At 35.5% G+C, this 26,991-nt stretch overlaps 1 protein-coding gene across 6 annotated transcripts in view; it reads left to right on the top strand.

The window, feature by feature from the left end:
* TBC1D5 (TBC1 domain family member 5) overlaps positions 1-26,991 on the top strand; it is a 315,300-nt gene that overhangs the window by 106,724 nt on the left and 181,585 nt on the right. For all 6 annotated transcript variants that reach the window (XM_083858412.1, XM_083858415.1, XM_083858416.1 and 3 more), the window contains one exon: positions 23,997-24,132. In XM_083858412.1, coding sequence (XP_083714538.1) covers positions 23,997-24,132 — 136 coding nt within the window. The remainder of the gene's footprint in view (positions 1-23,996; positions 24,133-26,991) is intronic.

The following is a 26,991-nucleotide window of genomic DNA, read 5'->3' as shown; positions in this document are numbered from 1 at the left end:
TTCAGGTTTGGAAATCCAAAACACTCAGGTGAGCTAGTGGAGCAGATACGAATTTGATGGTGATTTTGACAGCAAAGTTCTAACACTCCTTTATTTCATGGACTGTAGAATTTATGGAAAGGTAGTAACTTTTCATGTTGGAAATCAATTAATTTTAAAAGAATCTGATGCTTTTTCTTATGTGTTTGGCAGATTATTCATTTTGGAAATGGTTAGCTGGTTATGATGGAGCATCTGTGTCCTAGCTTTGAACCTTTTCTTTAGTTTTAACTACATTTAAACTGTTCTTACATGAAATGATTTTGTTGATAATGGTCAAGCTCACTATCCTTAATAAATGTGTCTTAAGGCTTTCCCTTAAAAGCTTCTCTGAGGAGCTTTGAATCAGATAGTCTGGGAGATAGCAAGGTGAAGAATTGAGTTAGTGAGGCTATTTGCCTCACATTGTGCCCTGACTCCCCTGAATTTATCACCACTGAGCTGCAACAGTAGCAAGCTGTGTGGCTAGTCCCTGAGAGTTTCCTGTTCTTCTCTAGAATTTGGTGAAATGTCCCTCTCTTCACCTCTACAGCCATTACTCTTCTATTGTACTTGTGTAACTGCCTCTTATCTGGCTCAACAGGTGCCTTTTCACTAAATTATATAGTTATTTCAGAAGATATCCTCTTTCGAGGACTGATGGGAGATAGGGAGTATGTTTTATCCACTGCTGGCAGCTTCTGGGAGAGAATTAGTGTACCTGCAAAAGTATGGCAGGGATTCCACCTGGTGCTTTTTCCATCATGGTTTGACCCCCAGCATGTTCTGCTCTCACGATTCTGGTTAAGCTGAGTGCTAGACCTGTAGGCTTGGCTGCAAAACATTGGGTATAATTAATTAATAGAACAGAGTTAAAAAGAATATCCATATGGTAAGTATTTAATCTGATTATATTTAAGATTTTGACCTGCTCTTCAAGAGGCTCAAGCAAGTATAAGGCTTTCTAATGCTTTTTTTGTGGTCACTGAGACAATCATCTGCAAAGAACTTTGGATTTCATGTGTCTTTGCCTGGCCACAAAGAAAGCATCCCATAGAGTGCCTGATAAAGAGGATTCTGAATATATGTTAACACAAACATTGTTCTCCTTACAGAAAACGTAAAATAGAGGGGGCAAAAAAAGGAACTATCAGAACTTCCCTGATTCTGCAGAGGAGATGGGGTGGCAAGAGTGTGTCATCTCTGTGTCTCAGTCCAAAAGTGCAATTGCTCTTTTTATGCAAAGTTGCTTTGAATTAGGAGGAATGTTACAGATGTGGCAACATGGTCTTTCACTGTAAGATGTTCACTGTTTGTCCTTTAGGAGTGCTGCGTAGCTGTGGCTGGATACATTTTTTTCAGAGATGTTAACAAGGGCAGATTCAAAAAGATAGATGCATGCTTATCTCTTCACGCTTGTGATAAAATCAATGGGAATTTAAGAGCTTAGGATTTAAATACTTACAATTTGGAACTATCCCAAGATCCTTGACATCAAAAAGGCGATGGCCTCGTTTTATGCAGATGTCCTAGCACTCAAAGGGTGCATAAATTATTGCACCACTTATCAATTTCTCTTTAATGTATTCCTCTCTTATATCTGGGACACTGTTAATAGAGGAAAAGGATTAAAAAGCATAAAAATAACTTGTATGTAAGTTTCTTTGAGTTGAATTTATATCAGTCAGCCTGTCAGCACTAACATATGGGAAATATAGTTTCGCTACCATGCATAGCAGGGGCTAAAAGTGCTGTTTAGACCATGTGCTCAACTCCTACAGAAGAGGGACTTTATATCACTCGTGCAGCCCACTCACAAATTTAAGGGGTGACATCCATGGATTCTGAATACATGGTAACCCAAATATTGATCTTGTTACAGAAAATGTAAAATGGAGAGGGCAGAAAAGAGGTAAAGAAGTTCTAGATCAGAGAGGAGATTTGGTAAACTTTAAATACTCAGTTTTTAATAAAACCTTATTATATTGATGTTACTGTATTGAAATAGTAGTTGTAGATAATAGGGAATTTTCCTGTAGCTTTTTCCATATCTTGGGCTAACTTGCAGTAACATATAACATCTCCTTGTACAAATTACTGTGAACTAGTAAAGATCCCTACTGTTTTTGTTTTGTTTTGCTTCCTAAAGCCCCCTGCTGCTGTTGATTGCACCTAGATCTGCTACTGATTGGAACTGTTAAAAGGCAAAGATAGTGTGGATGGTTTCTGAATCATTTAATTGTTGAACTAATAAGATGTTTTCACTGGGACCTTATAAAGCAGATCATATTAATAAGTATGTATACTGTCCATGAAATTTCTGATTGCTTTTTCATAATTTTTGTAGATATGAATGTAGGAGTCCCAAGCTTGGTTAGTTATGTTTTTGAATAATATTACTGGATGTGGTTTTAAAGAATGGGGACATAACCTACCTAAGACAGTGGTACAGTAGAGATTTTTCTAACTTGAGTTTATATATTTTCAGTGGTGTATAATTGTTCTGTGGGCATATTGAATTGAGTAGATAATTACATGGATAAGTTGTATTCTGTCTTATGTTAATGCTACTTTTTAATAGCTGTATAATACACACTGCACTTTGTGCATGTGAACCTTGAAATATTGCTTTCCTAATACAGTAATGCTTGCCAAATAATGCCCAAAATCAGCTTAGGACTATGTTGGCTTATCATGAAAGAACCTCTTCTCCTTCAGTGGTCTGTCAGTGTCCAACCTCTTACCTCTGGTTGAGAAGAAATATATGAATACACACAAGGAAGTCCTAAAATTAGAAGAATCCAAAATAGATCATTATTCATGAAAGTTAAAATTTTAATTGGTGGCTTTCCTAGAATCTCAGTTACATTATTTTTAATTTGTAATGTAAATAACTTTCAAGAATAAAGGTGAAATTAGTATTTGGGGAGAACAGGGAAAAGAGAGAAGAGGGAGGGAGTCTAAGGCTGACTTAATGCCTTGTAAATCTGCAGCAAAACTGATAGTTTGATTCCAAGCATCCAGAAAATGATGCTGCAGAACAACTTGTGTATTAGACACAGTGGAGAAGTCCCCTCCTATTATGACTTTAGACTAACTCGCTCTCTTTCCAGGATTTCAAATTTCTTCCTCTTTCTACATAAATATAATCCCTCCACGTGCTTTGGGTAAAGCAGCAATAGGGACCTGTGAAATCTGCAGATTCCAAATCTTTCTGGTCATATCAATCTGATCAGCTAACCTTTTCTTTGCCCAGTCATACCTTACATCTCTGTGTCACATACATTTTAAAATAAAGTTTTCATTTTACCATTTTGTATAAATTTTGCCTCTGACAGTGAGAAAAAAATTCTGTTTTCACCCATATTGCTTTTTTGGCAGCCATTTTACTTTTCAGTCAGCTGAATGCTGTAGGGTTTGAGTTCAGGAAAATTATTGTTCGTTAACAAGTGGTTATCTTCTTCATTTGTGAAAGACATTATTTTATATTCTGACAGATAATATCTTGCAACCTCTTCTTTCCTAGTGGTCACTTACATTGAAATTACCTTGTAGTAAGAGGAGTAGCATCATTTATCCAGCAAAGGTAGTATTTTACCTGTATAATAATATATATGTTGCATTAACATACCTCGTACCAACATGTATGCATATTTCTGCCTACTTAAAAAATGGGAGGAAGAAAAAGTTTGAGAAGGCATACCTTGTTAGTCTAAAAGCATAGTTAGAGAACTGGAGAAAACTGGTATCATGTAAACTGAAATGCTTTAAAAAAAAAAGATTACATACTTGATACATGGTACAGGGTTGATGCTGGAAGGGGCAGAGCGAATCTCAGTGTTGAATCATACGGATTGGTCATTTCTGTAGCACCCACATACACACACACTGTTCATGGAATGTAAAGAGTTTATTAAAGTTTTAAACATTAATTATTGAATACAGGTTCTCTACAAATTTCTGCTTTAAAAATTAGAAGGCAGCCTGATGCAACCTTCAAGAATAAAGGAGCCAGTCATACACTTTGCACTCTAAGAAACTTCTAGTTCCTTTGACCAACTATCCACATTAATTATTTGATTAAAAAGGAACAAAATAAAGCTTCACTATTGTATATAAAAAAACTTAATATAGAAAAGAAAAATCTATTTATCACAAGCAGATATCCTTCTGTTTTTCTCTACTTTCTACAAAGACAAATCCATTAGAGTAGTGCTCATTTAATGGACTAAAAGCTCACAGGATCTGTTTCTTTTCTTTGGCCTGGGTTGTCTGAATTCATTGAGCTTATTTTTGCAGAGATTATTTTTTGCAAGACTTGCAGGGACTGAGAATTTTGAACCGTATATTGTAGATAACAGGAAAAATGGACTCAGTTTTTAAACTGAGATAAAAAATTTGAAAAATTGATTTCTGTGGAGTTTTCATTGATGGGTAAGTTTGTGTCAGTCATTCTGTTTAAAATTGGAAAAGTATTTTTGTGAACTACTTTCACTTAGATTTTTTTCTGCTGGTCCCTTAAAGCCCAGTGTTTGTTCTTACAGATGATTCCTCCTGAAGATTCTGCAGCTGGAATTTAGTTTCACTGGTGTTAAATACAGTGTAATTTACCTCTGCCCACTGTATTGATGATGTGCACTGGGTTATTAATGGAGTTATTTTGAGGTGAACCTTTGATAAAGACAGGTATGGCTCTTGTGTGGGGTTTTTGGTCTTTTCTTCTTGTATTAAGCATTAAAAAAAATCCAAGTCAAAGAAGAAAAAAACCCCAACAAAAAAACCCCAATGAAACTAAATAACAACACACACCCCTCAGGAAAAAAAAAAACCACCAACAAAAACAACCAAAACCAGGAAAAATATCACCCACCACCTTGGAATTATTTCATGCCTGATGCCATTTAAAATGTTAGATTTTTTTCTTTCTTTTTATGTTGCCTCATAGTTTGTTTAGTACATTAAAGTCTTGCAAGGGATATGTAAGTGCACACTAAAATCGAACAGGAGTGCTAACTGGAAGCTGTCGTGGTGCATAAGCCTTCCAAGTGCAGGGAAGCAACGGCAAACCCTTTCTGCTTCTGCAGAGTACTGTAGCATCCTTTACCTTAATCCCTGGCAGCATCACCTCCATTTCTTTGGCTTGTTATGAGCATCTCTAATAGAGTAAAACTCCAATGCATGTAGCAAGAAACGAAGCGTGTAGGGGAAAAACATAAAGATTCTTGACTGAATGAAATAGTTCTTTAACTTATTAACAGACAAGTGTGCATGTCAGAAAAACACACTTGTTTGCCAGGAGTATATGCAATAGCTGATGGGTAAAGAAACAGAAACCTTAATGGCTGCTTGTGTTTAGGTCACCGTTCATTCATTCATTTGTTGCTGGAGCTATGAACTATTCATATGTTGCCACAGTATGTTACTTACACACGACTGGTGGTGAAGGAAGTAAGAGCTAAGATGCTTCACAGACATTGACATCGGGGGGATTAACATGTCTGCTTCATTAATATATATGTGCATACATTAATGTTGAAGTATTGAAACTGTTTCAAATGAAATTAAAAACTATCTTTTGAGGTCTGCTGCAGTCCTGAGAAACATTTTAGATTTTGGCATCAGCCTTACCGGTTTCTTAACCATTTTACTTTTACTTTGCCAGTGGGGATACAAGTGCAGACAGAGTGCTCATCGCTTGCCTGCTGCCTGGTTTTCTGTTGTTTTTCCTTAGCTAGGTCTGCTCTCTGTACTTGCTAGCCATCATTAAGCATATATGAATCCCTGTGGAGTGGCAGGCATGGATTCTGTGAGTGACATTTCTGGCAGCGTTTTCCTTGTATATGGCACCAGGCCTGATTTTCTGAAATTTTAAGCATCTATGATCCCCATTTGCTTCCGCTGAAGCTGTAGGTACTCTGTCCTTTTGGAAAGCATACTGCTCAGTGCTAAATCTCAGGCAGTTGAGAGATGAGAAAGTCCTGGAAACTTACTTAGCACTCATGTGACAGCCGGCTCTGTATAGCAGCAGAATCGTCTGTGTGAAGGCATTGCCTCCTCTCCTGCTGTATTAGCTGCAGATCCAATAATCTGCCCCTGTGAAACTAGGTTTGGAGATCAGTAGTGAATTGTTTAGTAATGTTTATGGAAGCTCTTTAAAATATATTTGCAATGTATAAAACACTTTGATATATAGAAGCTCACATCCTAATAAGATTACATTAAGTATCCTAATAAGATCAAAGCTTGAAATTATGTTTTTCCGGATTTGAGTGATATAAATTAATTTTAGTTTAAACCAGTGTCAGTGTTCTTAGATGTTTGTTATAAATACTCTGCAGTTTATGTGGGTCTGCATTTAGATTAAAAAAATCCATTCTCCTATTAACACAAGAAGCATTCTCTATTCCTCTCCTCCCAGTATGCTTCAGCTACAGCTTATCAAGGCAATGCTGTAATTATTAAACTCAACCAGTGAATTATAGAGAGAACAACAGTGGCTGATCACTGAACTCTGTTGGCACTGGCCTTTCACTTCTCATTTAAGTCTAGCTTACTATATAAAATGAATTCATTATTGTCAATTTAGATCCCTTGTGGAAGCTAATCCACATCATAAAGCCATTCTACACAAAAGCAAATTCTCTTTAGGAAGACCTTACAAGTACATCCAAACTAAAATATGCAGGAAACTTCCAGTACAGACTAAAGTAATTGTTACTTGTAATAACATACTACCAGGATGAAATGTCAGAGTAGTTCAAAAAGAACTCCACAGTCATAGCTCTGCTATGACTTTTGTTGGTCAGAAGCCCATTCTGCTTTTTATTTTATGTATTCCACTGCTATGTCTGATTTCTGTGTAACCTATTGCCCAAAAGTATGGATCTGAAGGACTAACTGAGTCTTTACTTCTTGTAGTTTTCAGTGTAAAAATTCGTTGCGTAAAGTCAAGGGAAAGGCTTGACTAGTTTCAGTGTCAAGAAAATCCTCTTCTCCTGTAGTGGTCTAGTTGAAGATATCTTTTGGACTTGGATAAATTGTCCTCTAGGTATGCTATACTGGGTAAACAGTGCTATACAGTGGGTTTATGCTGAAGTACCTGTACATACATAACCAAATTATTTGGTTATAATCACCCTTCCAGGTGCACCATCTGCTATGTCAGTCCAAACCTAAAATAATATTCAGTAACAGTGCATATGCCTTGCAGCTATGTCAGAGAATTTTGTTGGGTTTTTTTAACTATCAGCATTTTAGTACACTAGCATCTCTATCAGTGTTTTTATCAGATTTAATTATTTAAATATAAATTATTGTATTTGTATCTTCCCATCAGCCCTCACAATGTATGACCTGGATGGTTTTGTAGATTTCATTTTTTTAATCTAAAATATAAGTATTTTGAAGAAGATAAAATTATAGTATTGAGTGGCTACCTTTATTTCTTGCTACCTTTTAATTCACGGAAAGGTAAAGATATCTCCTATGAGTGAAATTTACCTTACTGGTGTGATAAGTACATTACCATTTCAAGTGCAGAACACAAATATAACAACTCTAGAGAAGGTCTGTTCCAGTTTTATGCTTAAATGCCAAAATTTTATGTGCAGTATAATAGCAGGGAAGAGTTGATTCATTGCATTTACCAATGACTGCCTCAGATTTCCTTTTGTCCTGTCCAAATACGGATGAGTATGTTTTTATGGATGCCTCAGTGTGAGAAAAAACAGTGCATATCACTGTCCATTTGACATGAAGCAGTGGACACAGTGTAAAATTATTTCTGTACTTGGATTTCTCCAGTGTCAGGCATGGATCTTGTCAAGTTCTTTACTACTTTGTTTCCTTAAGGACTTTGTCCTGAACTATGGAGCAAGAATAGTAATGACCTTCAGACTGGATTATCTAATATTCATTTTACACTGCAAGATAGAAATCCATTTCAATTTCATGACTCCACCTGACTTATTATCAAGTGAACAATTTGTGGTAAATTTTTTTGTGAATTTATTATTTGTTTCTTTTTAAAATTGTTTCTCTTACAGTGTGCAAGAAACAGTTTAATTCATATTTTTTCATTGGAAGAGGCTAAGAATTTTAGCATCCATGTCTCTATAAACATATTTAAAATTTCAGGGAGAGTTTAAATATTTATGAAAATATAAAAGGTAACTTTAAAATAATATGTTTCTCTTAGAAACTGGTGGCCAGAACTTATCTGCACACAAATTACTTTTGGGAAAAGAGGAGCATACTTAGAGTCAGTTTTAATATTTTTAATGGTTTTCACTTTTTACTTCGCAGATTATATAAAGCCTTCAAATATTAATATATATTCAAGATTAGGGATTTATAGGCTTCTTTCGTTTACTATACATTGCTTGTCTGTGAAATTTTCATGGTCTTCTGATTCTTCTGAATCATAGTTATTGTGCATGGAGATAGACAGCTGATGCTCCTGATAACTTTTGATCACATAAATAAGCGAAACTCTTGGCCCAAAGATAGCAAAAGTCATTAATTTCTTTATAAATAGCCTGCAACTGGAAAGCATATATGCTTGAAGGAAAAAGATCACTTTTTTCTTCTATTGGTTTTCTATTTCATAGATTTTGATGCTCTGATATTTAAAGAATGCTGACTATATATGCTTGTTTTTTCTGAGATATTTAGGTTCTTTTTGAAACAAGCTCAATGTTTCACATGGATAATATATCTGGCTATAATAATATATCTGAAAAAGTCACAGTGGTGGAATTATTTTGTCATTACATATTTTGGGTGGGATTGTTTTTAAAGAATCTCTGTGGTTTATTTATGTCATTTAACTGCTGATCTCATATTTATGTAAAAGAGAATTTAGATTTCTTTATTACACTTCTCAGAAGTGCAGTGGACATAACTGAACTGTGCTCCCATATCCTATAATGAGGCTCTTGTGTGATTTTTCACTGACACTTTGAAAAAGGCGTAATCATTATTCTGCCATGTCTTATCTTTCATTGTGGTACAGGACATTTCAAACACAGACCTTTTGTATCACAAAGTCATCCACAGAAAAGATGGATATTCTTGAAACTAATGTTACTTTACTTTCTGTATCAGGATTATTTCTTATTTTCCTACAGTGCTTCTTCCTTTAAATACAGGCAGATTTTTTTTTTCTAGAAGTAGATACTTAATAGCTATCCCGCATGGAAAAAAATTCAAGGGTTTCAAGGAATAGCTGTAGCAATTGCAGGAGAAGTGTATAAATTACCATCTCTTTTGGGTTTTTTCCCCCTCTCAGTACAACTCTTACTATAATTAGCCAGCATTTAACAGCAAATGTTTGCTTTGGTTAAATTATTCAGAACATTTATTTTACTTGTCAAAGGTTAGATCAGGTTGTTGTTTGAACTGGTAATTAAATGCAGCCTAATACACTGTCATATTTATAAGCACTATCAGCCCTGTTTCCTCCTTATTCTGTATAATTTTATAATGTTCAGGGCTGACATTTAGGCTTCTAACTCAAATCCTGTTTTCTTGTAAAGAAAGCTAAGATTATACTTACCTGTTTCATTGTACATGAATACACTTAGGAAAATAAAAATTAGGGTTGTTTGCAATATCACAGCTGTGGATTTCATTGTCATAAAATCAGTGAAGACCCTTTGAATATTTTTATTTGCATATTTCGGTATGTCATTACACAGCAACGAGTATGTATTAATTATTTTCCAGAGATTAATGTGAGGTGGACAAGTGCAGGCATCTCCTTTGCTAATTGAATACCTATGAGTCACAGTAGCATACAGTATATTTAAATTACATTCCCAAATCTCTACCAGAAATATACATAATACTGAAAAACAGAAAGGTTCCTAAAATAGTTACATAGTGGACTCAGATGACCAAACAAAATTTAAAAGTCTCAAGGTAAGAGTTCCTTGTGAATCTAGGGCAGCGGCCCTTGCATGTGTACAGTGGAGCACTGAGGCTGGCTGTCCAAGTTGATAAAATGAGTTTTTGAGTAGCCAGGATTCAGCCTCTGCCCTCTCTCAAGACAAGTTCAGAAACTATTTTCCACATGCTTATATGAGACGGTAATTTAATTGAATTGTCAGGTTTATGACAGCTCCATTCCTTTTTTTTATTTCTGCTGTATAGGTTTATTTTCTTAGTCAAAAAAAGAAAAAATCCTGCAGCTTTTTTAGAAAACTTCTATGCTCATTGGATGTGATATTGTTCAATGTCTATGAAAAAAAAGAAGGTTGCTATCTAGGTGAAAAAGAAATAACCATAAAAGTGGATCAAAAGCATTTCAGCAATGTGTTTTCCTACCATGTTTAGACAGATATTTCTGCCCATTTCAATGCATTTGTGTGGCAGCTTTCTCTTCATGTAATTAATGAAGTGATGTGTATACATTTCAACCTATCTTATTTTTTAGCATTTCTAATTTTTTTTTTTAATCCTACCTATTGTACTGCAGGTTTGAAAGTCTTTCAGGTCCATCAAATAAGAGCTATGCTGACTCGTAGCCTTGTTAAGAAACAATTCATACTTAATGGTAGTGAAATCCTAATTTATCCACTGTCATGGTGATCACCCCAGACAGTATTATGTGGTTGCAAAAACTGAGACAGAAGTATGGGCAAAACATATAATCACTATCTTAAAAAGCCAAGATCCACACTTCAGTTCCTGCACATACGATCTCGGAGTAGCAGAATTGATTTTTTTGAAGTTGGGTTGGTTTTTGTTTTTTTTACCCTTTCCTCCCCTCTAACCATATGTTTTATAAAACTGGCATAGGCCACCACAGGCCACAAAGTAGAAGGATACAGTAAAAACAGAGTTAAAAGTGAAGTGTATTCTTGATTATAATTATAGCATTCCTAGCGTGACACTAAAGAAACTCGATGTATGGTGCTCAGTTTGTTATTTTGCAGCTTGTTAAATTTTTATACTTCATGGTTGTGGGAGGTAGCTAAAAACAAGAGAATATTCTGTGCTCTTACAGAAATCATTTTGACCTCTAGGTAAAGTACATTTATTTGTGTATACATCATCTGAACTGTGAGTCGTTTTGATTGATGTAGTAGATTGCATATACATATGGCATAAAGAGGACCTGGGTTAGGCTAAAAGTTCTGGGCTCTTTCATGATGGACTGTCTAAATATAAACTAGAATAAAAATGAGTAAATTGATGCAGGAGTAAGTCATGGGATGGTTATGGCAGACTGTGTGTGCCTTTTATTCAGGAAACTGATCTTAAATTGAATAATTGCTGTATTAAAGTTTAAGAGGTATTCACACATCTGTCACACCAAGGCAACAGTGGGAAGGAAAATCAGTGTAGATGTTTCAGTTATTCTCTTAAAGATCATTAATACTGTGGATCAGAAGAAGTTGTTTGACAGCATGGCACATATCCATGAAAGTAGCCATTTGTTGAAATAATAGGTTTAAAGGTTTAGCATGTAGAGTTAGGATGTGGATAAGGTCTAAAGCATTTTACTGTGAACTGAGGAGCTTGGTGGTCAAATCGTGCTTCAGTCATGAAAGAAACAACCCAGCAAAGTGAAAATCTTTTTTGTTCTTGCAGATCTCTCATGGTCATTCCTACTGGCTTTGAGAATGCAAAGAGATTTAGTTAAAATGTTCTTTTGTCACCTCTATTACCTTTTATAGGGCAGGCTGTGTATATGTCTTTGGAAGGTGACTCCTATTTCATTAGTGGTTTCTAACATCAGTGCAGTGAGAGAGCTACAATAAATACAGAGTCAATCTTGCACTTAAAGGAGGCAAGGATATAATCTTTCAAACAGACTAACTTCACACAGATATACTAGATGAATTTGTTAGAAATAAATGTTTATGTTAAAAATACTTCTGTTCAGTTATTTGAATGGGTGAAGGGAGTCTTAGGTAGGGTTCTTTAAGAGAAAGCTAGCTGAAATGGACTGGCATAGTAAATAATTCCTGCCTTTCTAAATAATTTTATTTCAGTTATCTTTGTGTTTTGACTTTCTGATAAGATGCTGTCAAAACCTCTAAACCAAAACTGATGAATAAATAATATTAGTTATCTGGATTTGTTGTATTCAGTAATTTGCTCTTAAGTGCGGCTGCTAAAACAGAACAGGATTTCCCTTTTTCTTCCCCAGTAAAATACAGGAACTTCCAAAATACAGGAGTTTGGATGAGTAGGCAGAGGATCTGCTGCCTTCAAGCCTTCTTGGCAACAGGTGGAATTGTGATTTGTGTTTGACAGAACAGTCATCTCAGCTAGGCAATCTTTGTCTGTTACCCTTCTTTTGAAGAAAGATCTATCCCCTTGGTCAACTTCCTCCTTCTTTTCCATCAGGAAGCTAAGAACACCTGCTACTGCCATCTTCTGTCTTCCTTTTAGGAGAAAAAGATGAATAATACATGACCAGAATTTCAAAAGCAACTACTAATTTTAGGTGCCCCAAGATGCACAGCCTTACTATTAAGTAAGAAAGAAAAGTGAGAACAGATCACACCTAGATTCTATATGCTTGGTTTCTTTCCATTTACTTCTGGATGCAGTTCAAAATTCTGATTCCATTCTTAATGTGCTGAGTGGTCCAGAGCCTGGCTGCTGTTAGGTCACTTCTCTGCCTCAACTAGGGCACTTCTCTTATCTCAACTATTAGCAGAAATACAACAACATAGCAAAAAGAGCATTTTTTCTAGGCTTTTGCTTGTGTCCAGGTTGAGATCCTACAGTCTATATCAGGAAAAAAGAAACCTGAAATCTGCCTTTTTGCAAAATGGTCTTTTGTGTGTTGGGTGAGAGAGAAACTAATAAATTTGGTCAAAATGACAGAAAAAGAAAATAAAATATTTGGAAAGAAAAACAGCTATTTTGTCCAGGAGGATTCAGAATGCTTTCATTATTCATATATTGGGATATTTGCATTAAATATTTTTAAAAAGTCATACTGGTCTTGTCTAGCACAGACAAGAAAACTATCTGAAAAGGCTTTCTAAAAACAGGAAAAATTTAATCAAGGAGGTTTCTAGCCATAACCTGTTTACATCAGTTATATTTTTTAATAAAATGGGCTTAAAAGCTTAGCCTCAAAGCTGTTGTCAGCTTTCTGTGAGGTATAATGACAGCTGTTGTTCCAATACAATTCTTCAAATCTATTTACTGTTTTGAGGGAATTCCATTTCTTTTTGTTGATTGCATACAACAAAACTTGGTATTCAGAGAACACTGGGAGATTCAGTCATGTCATAGTGGTTGGTGAATTAGAGAGAGCACTCAACAAAGCTTAACTTATTTAGGAGCCATCAATCTATTGTATTATCTAATAAAAATCAAAAAGCTTTAGAGAATCTGCCTGCAGTTCTGCTCTCATTCCCCAGAGCAGAGGAGCATATGTAAATCTCTGGGCAACAGATCTCTTAGCCACCAAGACCTAAAGTCTTGTTCTGCTACTTACATGTTGTCCACAAATGTTCTGCAAAACCAGGCTTTTGTTTCTTGCTGTGCAGTATGTACTGACCCACTTCTAAAGCAAAATAAACCCAGGACTTCAGGTAAAGAAAACAACTAGTTGGTGACAACAAATTTACTGCCAAACCAAGAAACCCTTTTAATTGCAATTCACATTTATTAATATTTTCCCCTTTAACAGTGTATTTTATCTGCATTTCTGAATTTATTTACTTTACAAATTCTTATTGTTACTATAAATTGATGGTAAAGTTCTGCAGAATTAAATACCCTTTTAATAGCCAGATTTCTGCTCCTTTCTAACCTTGCAAAATACTGCTTTCCTGCTTCCTGTTTAAGAGCTTCATCTGTTTCAGGTTTTGAGGTGGTACAGTCAGTGTGCTTGATGTACCATGCTGCTTGCACTGGGGACTTCTGTTCCTGTGTTTTACATGCTCTGGCAAGCAGCAGGGGCTGCCCAGAAAATATTTTAGGAGGAATAAATGCCTCTAAGTAGCAGTGCATTATAGAAATCATTATGCTACAGGGGTTTTGTCGGCCTGGCTTCTCTGCGTCCAAAGACTTCAGCAAGACCACTTATTCTCTTGGGAGCTTGATGTGCGTGTACAGGAAAGCAGAGAACATTTCATCCAGCTGCTCAGAAATTTTAATGAAAAATATGAGAGTAGGAAGAGAGAGGAAAATAAGTTGTAACAGATAACACTGTATTAAGAGATCAAATTATTAAAGAAGGAATGTTAATTGCACTATAATTTTCTCCCATGTATAATATTATGGACCTTGGCAGGAATTAGTACTAAGAGTTCCTGACTACCAGAAACAAAAGTGATGCATCAGAATCTATTGAGCAGCAGAGTTAGCCTTCTGTTAACTTTCTGTCTTGTCATCTTTTTCAGTAGCATGGAATACAGTGATACATTCCTGCCACAACTACCCTGAGCAAAATGTTTCTCATAGCAGAAGTGGTATATTGATATAATATCTTCATGCAGTCAGTCACTTGCTAAGTTAGCAGGTTTCATCTACAGCTTATGTTTTCAAGTCTTAGAGGTTTCCTTTGCTTGAGAGGTATTTTATTTTATTTCATTTCATTTTGATACTGCTGTTCGGAATTCGCTACATCCTAGGTATGAATAAGGATTATACAAAAATATTGAGCTTCTAGAGGGGTTCCTGTGCATCCTGCTTTTGTTACTGCTGGTGTGGCAAGGCTAAAGAGAAGCAATGTGAGCAGGCAGTACATGACAGAAAGACTGTGCCTTACACAGACTGAACCTTTGGGTGTGAGAGGGAGCAGTCAAGGGAAGGAGATTCAGCATGTCTTTTTACCGGGGTACCCTACTTTGAGCCTTTTTTCCTTTGAGTATGACTTTTAGACATAAGTATACTGCTACTCCTGTTGGCTGAAGTAGTGGAAAATCCTTGCAGTCTGCAGTCATTGCACTGCAGCAGAATCAGATTTCAGGTTTTCCTGTGTAAGTCTGATTTGAATTCACTCAGGATTGGATCACATAGGTGAACATGGGTAATGGTTCTTCATATTATATAGAAACTTCATTGTATGGTAGGAAACTAATTCTGCCTCGCTCTGCTCCTTTGAAAGTGCCTATGAAATTCTCATATTCTTTAGCAAGTGAGGTTTCCACCAACTTTCTTTGTTCCTCAGCATGATACCATGCTGCTTTAGCATCTGCATATCTAGAAGAGAAAACTAGAAGAGAAAGATTTGATGTAAATGCTTCTGTGCGTGCATGAACATGCTGGTGTTTCTATAAAAATTCTGGCAACCCCTGTAGGAAACTGTTTTCTAAAAATAGTGAAAGAATAAAGGCTGAATCCAAGATTAATTGCTTACTACTTTAAAGCTGTGATATCCTAGAAACTTACTTCATTGAATACACTTTTAGTGTCTAAGCTAGTTACTATCATTTTGGGTAAGGCTGCAGGCTAAGCTGCCATTTTTTCCAGTTCACTGTTTTGATGATTTCTTTCAGTCTTGACGTTCTTTGGCCCTTTGAGTTACATTTGTATTACTAAAACATAAAGTGTGTAGCATACCATGGTGCCTGTGTGTTTCTGAAAGTAAAACTCTTAAATACTTAAAAGTATGCCATAAGCAGCAGTAAACCTAACCATATTTGGAAGAACAAAGCTTTAATTTAAATTATGTTGAACTGTTTTGTAACCAGGTAGATAAATTATATTCTAAAATAAAACAAACAAAGAATTTCTCTCATTTAATGAGTTTCCAGTTGTTTGAATCTTTTTAATACGGATAGGGCTTTTACCACCTCTAGATCACCCCAGGAAAAGGGAGTAGCTTTTTAGTTGAATGATGTAAATATTTGAACTCTTACAGCGTATTTCCTTCTTCTCTTTCACCTTCACTAAAGCAAAACATTGGGGTTTTTTCAGTTTTATGTTACAGGTTATATTTTCTATGCTCTTAATAGGTCTTCTTGCTTCTCTCTGTACTACAGCAGCTGGTCCTTGTCCTGTGCTATCTGACTAAAGATGGAATCAGTATTTCAGCTCAGGCCTTAGCCGGAGTCAAACAATGGGAAGAGACTTACACATCTGATTTGTATCAACTGTTCTATGAGGAACCTTTATCTGAGACTTCAGTGGAAAGGAAGAAATGTGAAAATGCATCAACATAACATTTCCACATCTGGTGCTAAACATAGTTTCCATGGGTGGAGGAATGTTCAGGGCACAGACTTTTTTGCAGTCAATGTTAGATCAAAGTTGTGTTCTTTTAACAGCCTCACTATAGATCTGTCACACAGGTTTACATTAAGAACAAATATAGTTCTGTGTTAAAGCTGTGGGATTTAGGGTTTTTTTTCAGGAAATTCAGACTGCAAAATGGAGCCTTGCTTTGGCTGGCTATTTTGTCTTTTTGTTTGTTTGTTGGGTTTTTTTGTGAGACCATACTGAAAACATAACAACAAAATTGTTCACCCAGGTGGGAGGGGGCTGTGACTGTAAAACATGGTGGCCACCATCCCATGGCCTCAAGAAAACTGAATACCAGCAAATGTGTGAGCTTGTAACAAATGCATATCTGTCTTTGAAATTAATAGAATTCTATTTTTTTGTTTAAGAAAAAGTTTTTTTGTCTTTTTTTTTTTTTTTTAACTATCATGTGAATTACCAAGAGACTACATTGCCATGGTCCCAGGCTATTTGTGTTGTTTCTTATCCCTGACATTTTAATTCACTACTGAATTTATACTTTGCATGTTTAAGTACTGGTAAGACATGAAAGTTGTAGGGTTAAAACTGTAGACAGTGCTTTAAAGCTCCTATGATAATTGTTCTTAGGTATGTATTCCTTTACTGTGGCTCTCGAGACAACTGTTTAATAGACAACATTTGAATAATACAAATGTGCGGTTGGTAAAAATGGATTAGGGTTTCAGGGTGGTACCAATGGGTGATATTTAATATTGAATGACATGTATTAAGACAAATGCTTTTATATATAATTTATTTGGCAATGTAAATGCATTTATCTTGTGAGATACAGACTCCCTGTTGCCACATGAAGTATTCTGGAAAGGTTTGGAGTAAATAAATAATAAAACCACTTTGATATACAATCTAACAATATTAAATATTAAGACTTTCACATGATTGATTTTAATACTTAATTAACTTATTTAAAGTCCAATGTAACTCTCTTTTTGTATTAGAGATCAGACAGGCAGAAGTTAAAATGCAGGAAATGTTATTAAATGGGACAAAATTAATTGCATTTCATGACCATCAGACTCACTGGCTGTTAATGTTAACCTGTCCATCAGTGGCATGATCTTGTTTGTTTTGTTCTGGATCCCAGCTGATGTTAATGTTAATCTGCTTCACCATGTCAGACTATTTTTTATGTTTGCATCATTCCATTTTAATGATACATAATCTGATACATTTTATAAAAGGAAACAGACTTGCTTTATGCTATCCAAAGTTTGTCAAATTGTGCACTTTTCTTCTGACTTAGTAAGTGTTCTTCCCTAGGCATGTTTTTTCAGTGGGTGGTGGCAACCTGTGGAAGTGGCTGAGTAGGAATCTTAGCTGGTTTTGAGTTGCTCTGTGTGTGTAGGAGGGTTGTTTGGGTTGGTAGAGTTTTTTGGCGGTTTTTCTCTTGGAAGCACTGGAACTAGTATCTTCTGTATTTAAAAAGAGATGGTGGTAGTAAAGAGCTCAAGTGATGGAGAGCAGAAGATCATAGTGCTGTGAGATAGGTGGTCTCTGTGGCCTAAGTAGAAATCACTCCTAGAGCAAAGAAGAAAACAGTGAATATTACAGGTAAGAACAGATTTTTCAAAAATACCTATTAATGAGTGTCCTGGCAAAAGATCCAGATTGAAACAGATCAAATAGTCCTCACTTGCCAAAATTCATATTCAGGACTGTCTTCTACTCAGCCCTCTAGTTAGCATACTTTTTCCTTTTTTTTTTTTAAATTCCTGTTTCAGAACGAATAATTTAATTTGGCCAGTGTACGAAAACACATGATCTGGGACTGCTTCTAGATTATTTGGAAGACATCTGTGCTTCATTGCTTTAAATAAACACAATGCATGTTTATTCTCCTAATATTTAATTTCTTACCTAGTTTAAAATGTTTTCACATTTGGGAAAATCCTCACTTCAGTGTTCTAACATGCTTGATTACTTCATAAGCCACAAATGAGGGGCAGAAGTTGTGAACCTTCATAACATGATGCTGTCAAACTTAACAAAACACACATAAGACCATTACCACATCAGACACTTGCTTTTAGTCAGGTCGTTTTAATCAATTTGACTTCACGGGGCAGCTAATTTATCACTTAGCTAAACAAGTATTTCCTCTCCTTGTCATCAATTTAAGTAATTAAAATGGTAAACTTTGGATATGGCTTGAAATAAAGCACCAAAGATAATTTGGAGAAGGTGGTTGATACAGTCTAATAGAAGGAATGCAAAGTATTATTTAAATACTTTGGTACGCTTCAGTAGTTTTCAGAAATGCCATATTCAGATAGCTTTGCTGGTACTGATGGGAACTGATTTTTATTTTTAGCATATCCAAGATTCAGCAGCGTTCAGCTTTGTTCTCAGAGTTAGTGGGTTCTCATTTTCCTTTCTTCAAGCATAAAATGTTTTGCTCTGCTGCTAGATCATTTAGAAGCAAGAGGGTGTCAGAGAGCAAGAGTGGAGCAAGTGCTGCAATTTGGGCAGTTCTTCATCCCTCATCCTGACTACCTCCCCAAGCCTGCAGTTCCTCTCCTTACATTTTACCATGGGGGGAAGGGAAGAGAGAGGGAAAATGCGTGTTGTAAAAGCTTTGCCTACTTGTGTTTCACCTACTCAGTTAGCTACATCTTCAAAATACCCTTCTGAAACTGATTATATTTTCTAATTTTGCCCAAACAATATGAATACTCTTCACTTCTTAAACATTAATTTTGATATGTTTTGGTGTGTTTCGTGCTTTGAGTAAATAATTTTTCCAAGTCCATATGAACAGTGTTGATTGAGGGAAACATTTTAGGTGGGTTTAGGTTTTTTTAAATTTAATGTAGTCACTATTTCTGAAACAATGTTTTTCATCCATAAACTGCTTATTTGAATACTGAGTATTTTTATTCAGTATCTGTGGCAAGTGAAGACATTAGTGAATGTCTTATGATGTGAAATAAGGTACAGTACTCATGTTCAACTGTGCTGTGTTTTGTTTATGAAATGCTGATTTATCAACATTTTTGAGATTAGAGTAATCTTACCACCTTGCACTCATAGTAGTGAATAGTCTCACTGCTAAAAAGAATGCAAAAAATTTTGGTTTTATTTTGAAATTTCCATCTTCTTAATGAACATCAATTAAAATCAATTTATTATAATCTTATAGATGAGCCTTCTGCCTTGTACAGTTCTGTGTACGTGCTTTTGTAATGTTTCACCCAGCTCTGGTCCAAAAGTGATGGGTGCTTCACTGTCAGTAGAGCTAATGATAGAAACATGTATCAATTAGACTTTTATATTTGTCTTGTATTTCTGCGTAGCTAGATATGACTTATACCTGTTAATGGAAGATGAAGTGTGGCTGAATTGAGGCTGTTGCCAATGACAGTCTGGAGAAGAAGTGGGGTTTGGTTTTGAATGTTTTAAATGTAATTTAGTTTAAGCATTCCAAACTCAGAGGTTTGTATACAGGAAAAATGGCAATGCTAATGATGGCATGATTATATAAGACTGATTTATGGCTAAAGGTGGTAGAAATCACAGAACGTGTTTAGAGTAGCTAATAGGGAAGGCAAAATATTTGTAAACCCTTGGGTGAATAAACTTTTTCATGTCTAAAGAAGAAGCAGGCAACTTCCAAGTAAGTACTAAGTAGTCACTAAGAGTAAGTACCCAGTGAGAAAAAGGAAAGTTCTCTGAGTTAGAATGGATATCTTAAATCAGACTATCTAATGCAGCAAGTAGTTTATCTCTGCTGTGTAGAAAGAGGTTGTTAGTTAGGTAGATGTCAGTTAAGTTTTTCCTAATGAAAACAGTTTGGTATTTTATCACCTATGGAATACAGAGGAGGTCATGGGAGAGGGGATGATGTCTTGTAAGCAGGTATCTACACAGAACCCTTCTAATATCTGGTGGAATTCTGTGCTGGAGCCCATAAGCCCATCGCTTGAGAGATTTTTGGTCTCCATTGAGAACAGATGTGCTGACAAGCTGCCTTCACTGAAAGGCAGACTGGATTCACCCCACTTGTGTTGGTTAGTGAGGACCAAACCTGTGGCACTGTCCATGGTGGCACATGAGGGCCCTCTTCCTTAAGGCCAGTAGCCAAAGAGCCTCTATGCCTGCTTTTTCCTTGGGCTCATGACTGGATTCATGTTTCTACTTATTTCCTTGACTAGATAAATTTTTCATACATAGCCTTAATTATTTTCTCATGTATATTACAGAGTAGTTGAACTCCCAGTTGTGGGAAGCATGCCTGGTGTTTGAGCTCCTTAGCCTTTCAATTTTGGAGGCTTTAAAAAAAAAGTAAAAATAGGTTCAAGTGTCACTTTGAGCTTTCACTGAGGTGTTAGGGTTAGTCAGTATCAAGTCTTGTAACCCAGTAATTGAATTTCAGGGTTTTATAACATTTTTATTGTTTCACATTAGAATGGTTTTAAATTACATCTTATTTAATACAAACAATATGTTATAGGCCATTACAAATCAACCACAAACCTTTGAAGAATTAATCTGTCTCAGAATAAGATCCCAAGAGTAATTGTAATTGTTTAATAGTTCCCTTTGCTCTTTGTTAGAAGAACAGAAAAGAACTTAAGTATAAAATTGTGAAGAAAATTGCTTGGACTAAGGAGTGAAGACTAATAGGTAGTGATACTTTTTTTAACTCTAAACATATGTATCCATAAACAAACACAAGTAGCTGATTAAATCACTGTGCAGATATCAAAAGTAAATCTATTCAGCTGTTTAAAACTGCTCTAACTGTCTGTAAAGTAAATTATGGCTCATATAGAGTGTAAAGGTATGGCATTTGGGGAGTATTTGGAAAAAAAAGGAGGTGTTTACAGAAGAGAAGGACATAGAGGAGCAAACTTACTAGGGCTAATTTGATACCATGTTATAGATGTAAGTGTAAGTCTGAAATATACTGTGTCTTAATTAAGTGGTGGCTGCTAAAACTACAATGGCTGGTAAGGTCAGGTCATTTTGTGCCTGGTTCTCAGTTTGAAAGACACTCAGGGTTCTGCTTTGGTCAGATTGCGTAGTAATGTCCAAAGGACCATAAAATTAAAAAGTTAAACTTAAGCTGCACAGTTTGAAATAAGCTTGTAATTTTAGTGAAGACAAAATCAATGGATCAGTAGAAAGCCATTTACAACTATATAGCAAAAGAAACAAGAGCAGCAACTAAAATTCCAGCAGGAGAAAATTACTTCTGCAGAGTTGGTGGGGGGTTTGTTTTCTTTTTTTAAATAAATTATTTTAAGTTGTATTTATAAACATCTCTTTATATTTTTGTAGCCATAAGACTACAGGTAAATGTTATTTAAGGGGCTAGCAAGTTTGTGAATATTTTTCTTTAGAATACCATTCATGCAGTTTTCATTATTATATTCATTATATATTTCATTATATATTTCATTATATATTTTCAATATATATATATTTTAAAATTACATAGGAAACATGTAAGCTATGCATACATTCATAACATATTTTGTCGAGCTTAGTATAGAGTTGTTCAAGGCAGTTCTGTGTTTTAGTGGTGTTTTATCATATGATTTTATGATTGTAATAATTTGATATAAAGGTATACCACTGCTCAAGTGGTAAGTCCTACCTTCCCTCAGTTCCTGGCTCGTTGTTCCCAAGACCTTAGGATTCTCTCTTCTAGCTAAACAGAAGTGAGAGATGGTGTGGTAATTTCATCACCACAGTAACACAGGTGCCAGGGCAAATAAAGGATAAACCCCTCAGGAAATACAGTTGAGAGAGCATCCTTCTGAAAACAGCCTGGGTGCACTGGTTTCAAGGAATTGCCTAACAGTGGCCCAACTAGGTTTGTTTATTTTTTGAGGGTTTTTTGGGTTTTGGGGTTTTTTTCCTCATAACTTACTAAGAAAATTAAGAAGGTATAGACTGTAAAAAGGTCTTAGGAATCCCAGTTCCCCTTCATTTACTGACAGTAAACTGAAGGTATAAAGCCTATGTGGTCAATGCCATACCTTCCAGGAACCAAAGGAGAAGCATAATTGAAGCAATTTCAAATTCATTAATATGCCAGTCCTGAAAGTGTAGACAGATGCATACCTCTTCCTGTATCTCTTTTATATTTCTTTCTAAATAGAATTTTCTTGCTGTTAGAAAGTTATGATACTTGTAAACAAAGCAGTTAAAGTAAGTGATATTTAAAACTCATCTGCCAGTCGTAGGTAGCTACTTAGTGTGCTTGGGCAAATCAACCTGTTTAGCTGGCTTAGGTTTTGTTGTGTTAATAAATTGCTGTACAGATGACTAAATGCAGTCTTGACAAATGTACTCTTGCACTGTCAATGCACTGGAAAGGTCGTTTCTCTTTCTTATGCACTGATCATACATCGTCTGCTTTTCACCCTTTTATTTACATCCTCTTATTTGTTGCAGCCAGTATTGGCTTCCAGCACTCCTCAAATGAACTTCTAATATAGTTTTGTTCAGTTGCTTGATAGTCACATGAGTGCCATTCAGGAGTCTGTGATCATGAATCCGCATCACCTACTTCCTAAGTTTTCAGTTCTGCCATTACTTCCCTTCTGGCCTTCATTGTTGGAAGATGTCTTTGTAAATGTTCACCAGCTAGTTGATTATGTTTCTTAAAATGCTTCCTTAACATCATATTTCTAGAAAGCTGTCATGGTTTAGGAATGGTATTCTCCGGTTAGGTTTTCCTACTGAAACCATTGCATGCCACACTTGCTGACTCCCCCCTTCCCTCCCTCTTCCCTGCAGTGGGATGGAGAGGAGAACTGGAGGCACAAAAGGTAAAGATCACAGGTTGAGATAAGAACAATTTACTGGAAACAGCAATGAGATAAGAATGATGAACAGTAACAGGAATGATACTAACAAGACAAGAAATGTTCTTGCTCACTTAGAAACCCCAACAACATGATGATCACCAATCGCTTCCTCCAGCTCAGAGCCAACCATTACCCAGCCATTCCCTCTGCCACACTTACCTGACCAGGAAAAAACCCTTCTTCCCAGAAGAGATTCCTTTCTCCCTGCCCTGGTAGTGACATGACTACCATGTGTGATATCACCACTAGTAATGTAGAATACCTCAGGACCCCTGGCCATGCTGCCTCCTGGCTACTGCAAAACCCTGTTCTGGCCAGAACCAAGAAAAGAGTTAGTATTAATCTTGATAAAACCAAATTCACCTATCATACCAGTCAATATTAATCCATTCTTTTTGTGTGTCTGTTGCTGGTGTGTTATACTTGACCTATGATTTCTGAAAAAGAAGTGGTTAAAAGGAAGGTTTTCTGGGATGAAGGTCTTGGGGTCCAGAAGAGTGATGATAATGGTTTTTCTTCAGTTTTGATCTATAATCTTCATTGTGTCCAAGAACTAGCATCAGTTCTGCTTGGAATCAGACTAAAAGATGAGTAGAGAAAACTAGAAAAAAGAAGGAAAGAAGCTCTTACCCTGTTTTACAGTCTGTCAAAACCACGCTTGGACTTTTACTTGCAGTGTGATATTTGTAGGTACTATAACAATTCTTTTGGACTCCAAATAATAAAGCATTTACAGCATTCAAGTGGAAAAACTATTGTTCTGCTAATTAGACAGCTAGTGGTCTGCCTGATATGCCTGGAAATGATATGCCTGGAAAATAAAGGAAAGTTTTAAGTACTTTTGTTCTTGACCTGTGTGGTTGAAAAATAGCTAAAGGAATACTGAAGTGTTTGTTTCTCTGTTGTTTTTTTTTTCTCCAGATAAATACTCATCAGTTGGAATTTACTACTGCCAATATGTATCATTCTGTGTCTGAAACCAGTCACCCTTTACAAACAGAGGAACAAGAGATAGGCATTGATCCCTTGCAGAGTTTTTTGAACAAGCCAGGGGAAGGTGAGTTTGTATTTCTGTAATTTTTTCCTTTTTTTGAGTTTATACCTTATATGAGTGTGTCATGATAACTGTACCTGTCATAATTTGCTTAATTCACTCAATGAAGTTGACTAGGGCAACTTAAAGAACATTTCACAGAGTATGTGAGGAACACTCTGACACTAATGAAAACCACGAAAAGTCAACTTTCAATTACAGACAGAAGCATTAGCCAAATGTTTAATGCGCTGTCATCCTTTTTTAATCATACACTAAACACTGACTTCAGCATAAGAATATTGAAATGCAGCATGACTTTATGTTACTCTCTTAAACATGGACTCTTAACACTGCTTTGGTTTTTCAGTTGTTTGTTTTCCTTTCTTTTTTCTTTTTTTTTTTCCTTTTTTTTCTTTCTTTTTTTCTTTTTTTTTTTTTTTTTCCCTGATTCTGCAGTAAAGTTCAGTATGTTATTTTGGACAGAATTATGTAAATAAAAAGTCTGATTTTTGTTTGTCTCAACCCCTATGTTCTTATTTGAAAAAATATCTTGAATTTGAGATAGAATGAACAGGCTCTAAAAGTAGAAATTACTACATAACCTGAAGCAAATTAGTTAAAAGCAGTATTTGGAAGACCCTAATGAACAATGAGAACAAACTGCTTGGAGAATGCAATGCATGTCTGTTTTGCTCATCTTTTCTACTTATTTGCTAGTAGTGACAGTGTAGTTGGTTCGAAGAAAGTGATAAGCTTAATGAGAAAGCTCGTCCTTGTCATGAAAACATTTCTCAAGTACTCAGTTATACACAGTGGCACCTTAACTACCTGTAATTTTCCAGTCATTGAACACATGTACCAGGAGGGCAAAATAAAAAATTTATTTTAAATTATAGAGTTGAAACAGCTTTGTCACATTTTCTAAGTCCCTCACCCAGATCAACTACTCTATGTGGGTGTATCTGCCTATAAATCCTCTGTTTACTAGTTCTTATTAAAAAGCTATGTCAAGTTTTGCTCAGTCAGGTTTATTACTTCAGTTTAGAAGAAGCTAATGTTTCGCTTCAAAATATATTGGTAAAACTTCATTGTCCCTTTGAGTTAATTTTTTTCAGTTTCTTCCTTGGTTTATAAAGCTTCTTTAACGTTTGAAAATGACAATGTATGTCATGGGGAAAGTATTTTAGAACCTGACAATTAAAGGGAATAGCTTTTCTAGGTCAGTGTTTCTTTTCTATTATATTTGACATTTTAACGATATAAAGCCATTTTAGCCTGATAAACCAAATACATTTTTGTACATATTTTTAGAAACTTGAAAATAATCTTTTTTTTCTCAATAACCTCAAATAATAACCATTTTCAAGAGGAAAAGCAGCTTGCTTCTAGTCTACCCCAGTCAAGAAAAATATAAACGTCTTCTTCTGGTTTCTATTTTCTTAAAAAAAAATTGGTAATTCTCTCAACTGTTTCAAGAAAAAGCAAAATTTTCACCCTGTTAAAAAACCACTGTAAGTTAATTTTACCCTTTATTGTGCCCAGAAGCAATTAGTTACCTTGACTGAAAAGGTTTCTCATTTTTATCCCAACCTTAACATTTCTATGACATACAAAGTTATTAGGATTGAATTGATGTTTAAAAGTGCCATTAATTCATTTACCCCAAATGTTCATTAACAATGTAAATGTATGCTGATGTTCTATGAGACAAGGAAGTGACTAATGACTCTTCGCACTAACAACACTTAAAATGAATAGAAACTTTAGATAGCTAATCTTGAAGTAATCAAGACCCTCATTCAGCTTGGCATCTCTGTATGCTCTAAAACAGCTGTCAACTGTTAAAAATATATACACAACACATACATACGCACATGCGAGGATAAAGATATGTAAATACATGGTTCCCCAAGTCATAAAGGTTACCAACTATGGTACATTTTTTATGTTCTATCTATGTAAATATTTTATATAAAGCATCCATTTCATCTTCATAGCATTTTTTGCTGTGAAACACATAGTGCATTTTAATTTGAAACTTTATATATCCAGAATAGATCTATGAAGTTTTAATGTTTCATTTTAAATAAAGTGTGTGTTTGGTTGGTGTTAGCTCTTTAGGCATCAAGGTATACAATCATTCCTGTCCATGCAGTCTGTCCATCACTGTCTTCACAAAACTATTCCAAGACAAGTTTTTTTTCAATGCAGCCTCAAGTTTCAGGGGGTGATACAGAATCAACTTGGTGAAAAACTATATCTTAATTTTTTTATATCATGGATCACAAAAATATGGTGGAGTGGTGGTCCATTGGAGGCGTTCTGTGCAATATTGTAGAATATCAGAACATCTGAGTTGTGTTTTTGAAGCATGGCTGAAGGCTTACCTTGGAGGCAAAATGATAAAAGCCTTCACTGAGATGAGGTGATTGAAAAAAAAAAAAAAAAAAAAAAAAAAAACAACAAAACAAACAAAAAAACCTCCCAAAACAACAGCAGGGATAAGGGTGCTGAAAATAAATGTTTAGTTACTGATCTAGTCAGATTTGTTAATCTACGTGAAGTATTGTTTTTTTTAGCATGTGCAGTTGATACCAAAACTTGATGGAGAACCAGAAGATGTCATGTCCAGCTGGAGTTACGAAATTCTCTCACTTCTCTCACAGTTTTAATAAAACTAATCTCAAAAATACACTGATTGCTCTTAAGTAGAGCTGTTTGGAAAACTGCATGCATTGACTACTTTTTGTTCATTTGCTGTCAGTTTGAAAGGGTATATTGGATAGGATTCCAGAAATATGTTGAGTCTAGTAGTACTCAGTGCTTTTATTAAAATTTCAGTGAAGAAATAGAGAGAAAACATGGATTATTTGCGACAGG

Source organism: Zosterops lateralis (genome assembly GCF_965231275.1).
Source record: "Zosterops lateralis genome assembly, chromosome: 1".
Classification (NCBI taxonomy): Eukaryota; Metazoa; Chordata; class Aves; order Passeriformes; family Zosteropidae; genus Zosterops; species Zosterops lateralis.
Note: the sequence above shows the minus strand (reverse complement) of the source record. Positions and strands in the feature narration are given on the sequence as shown.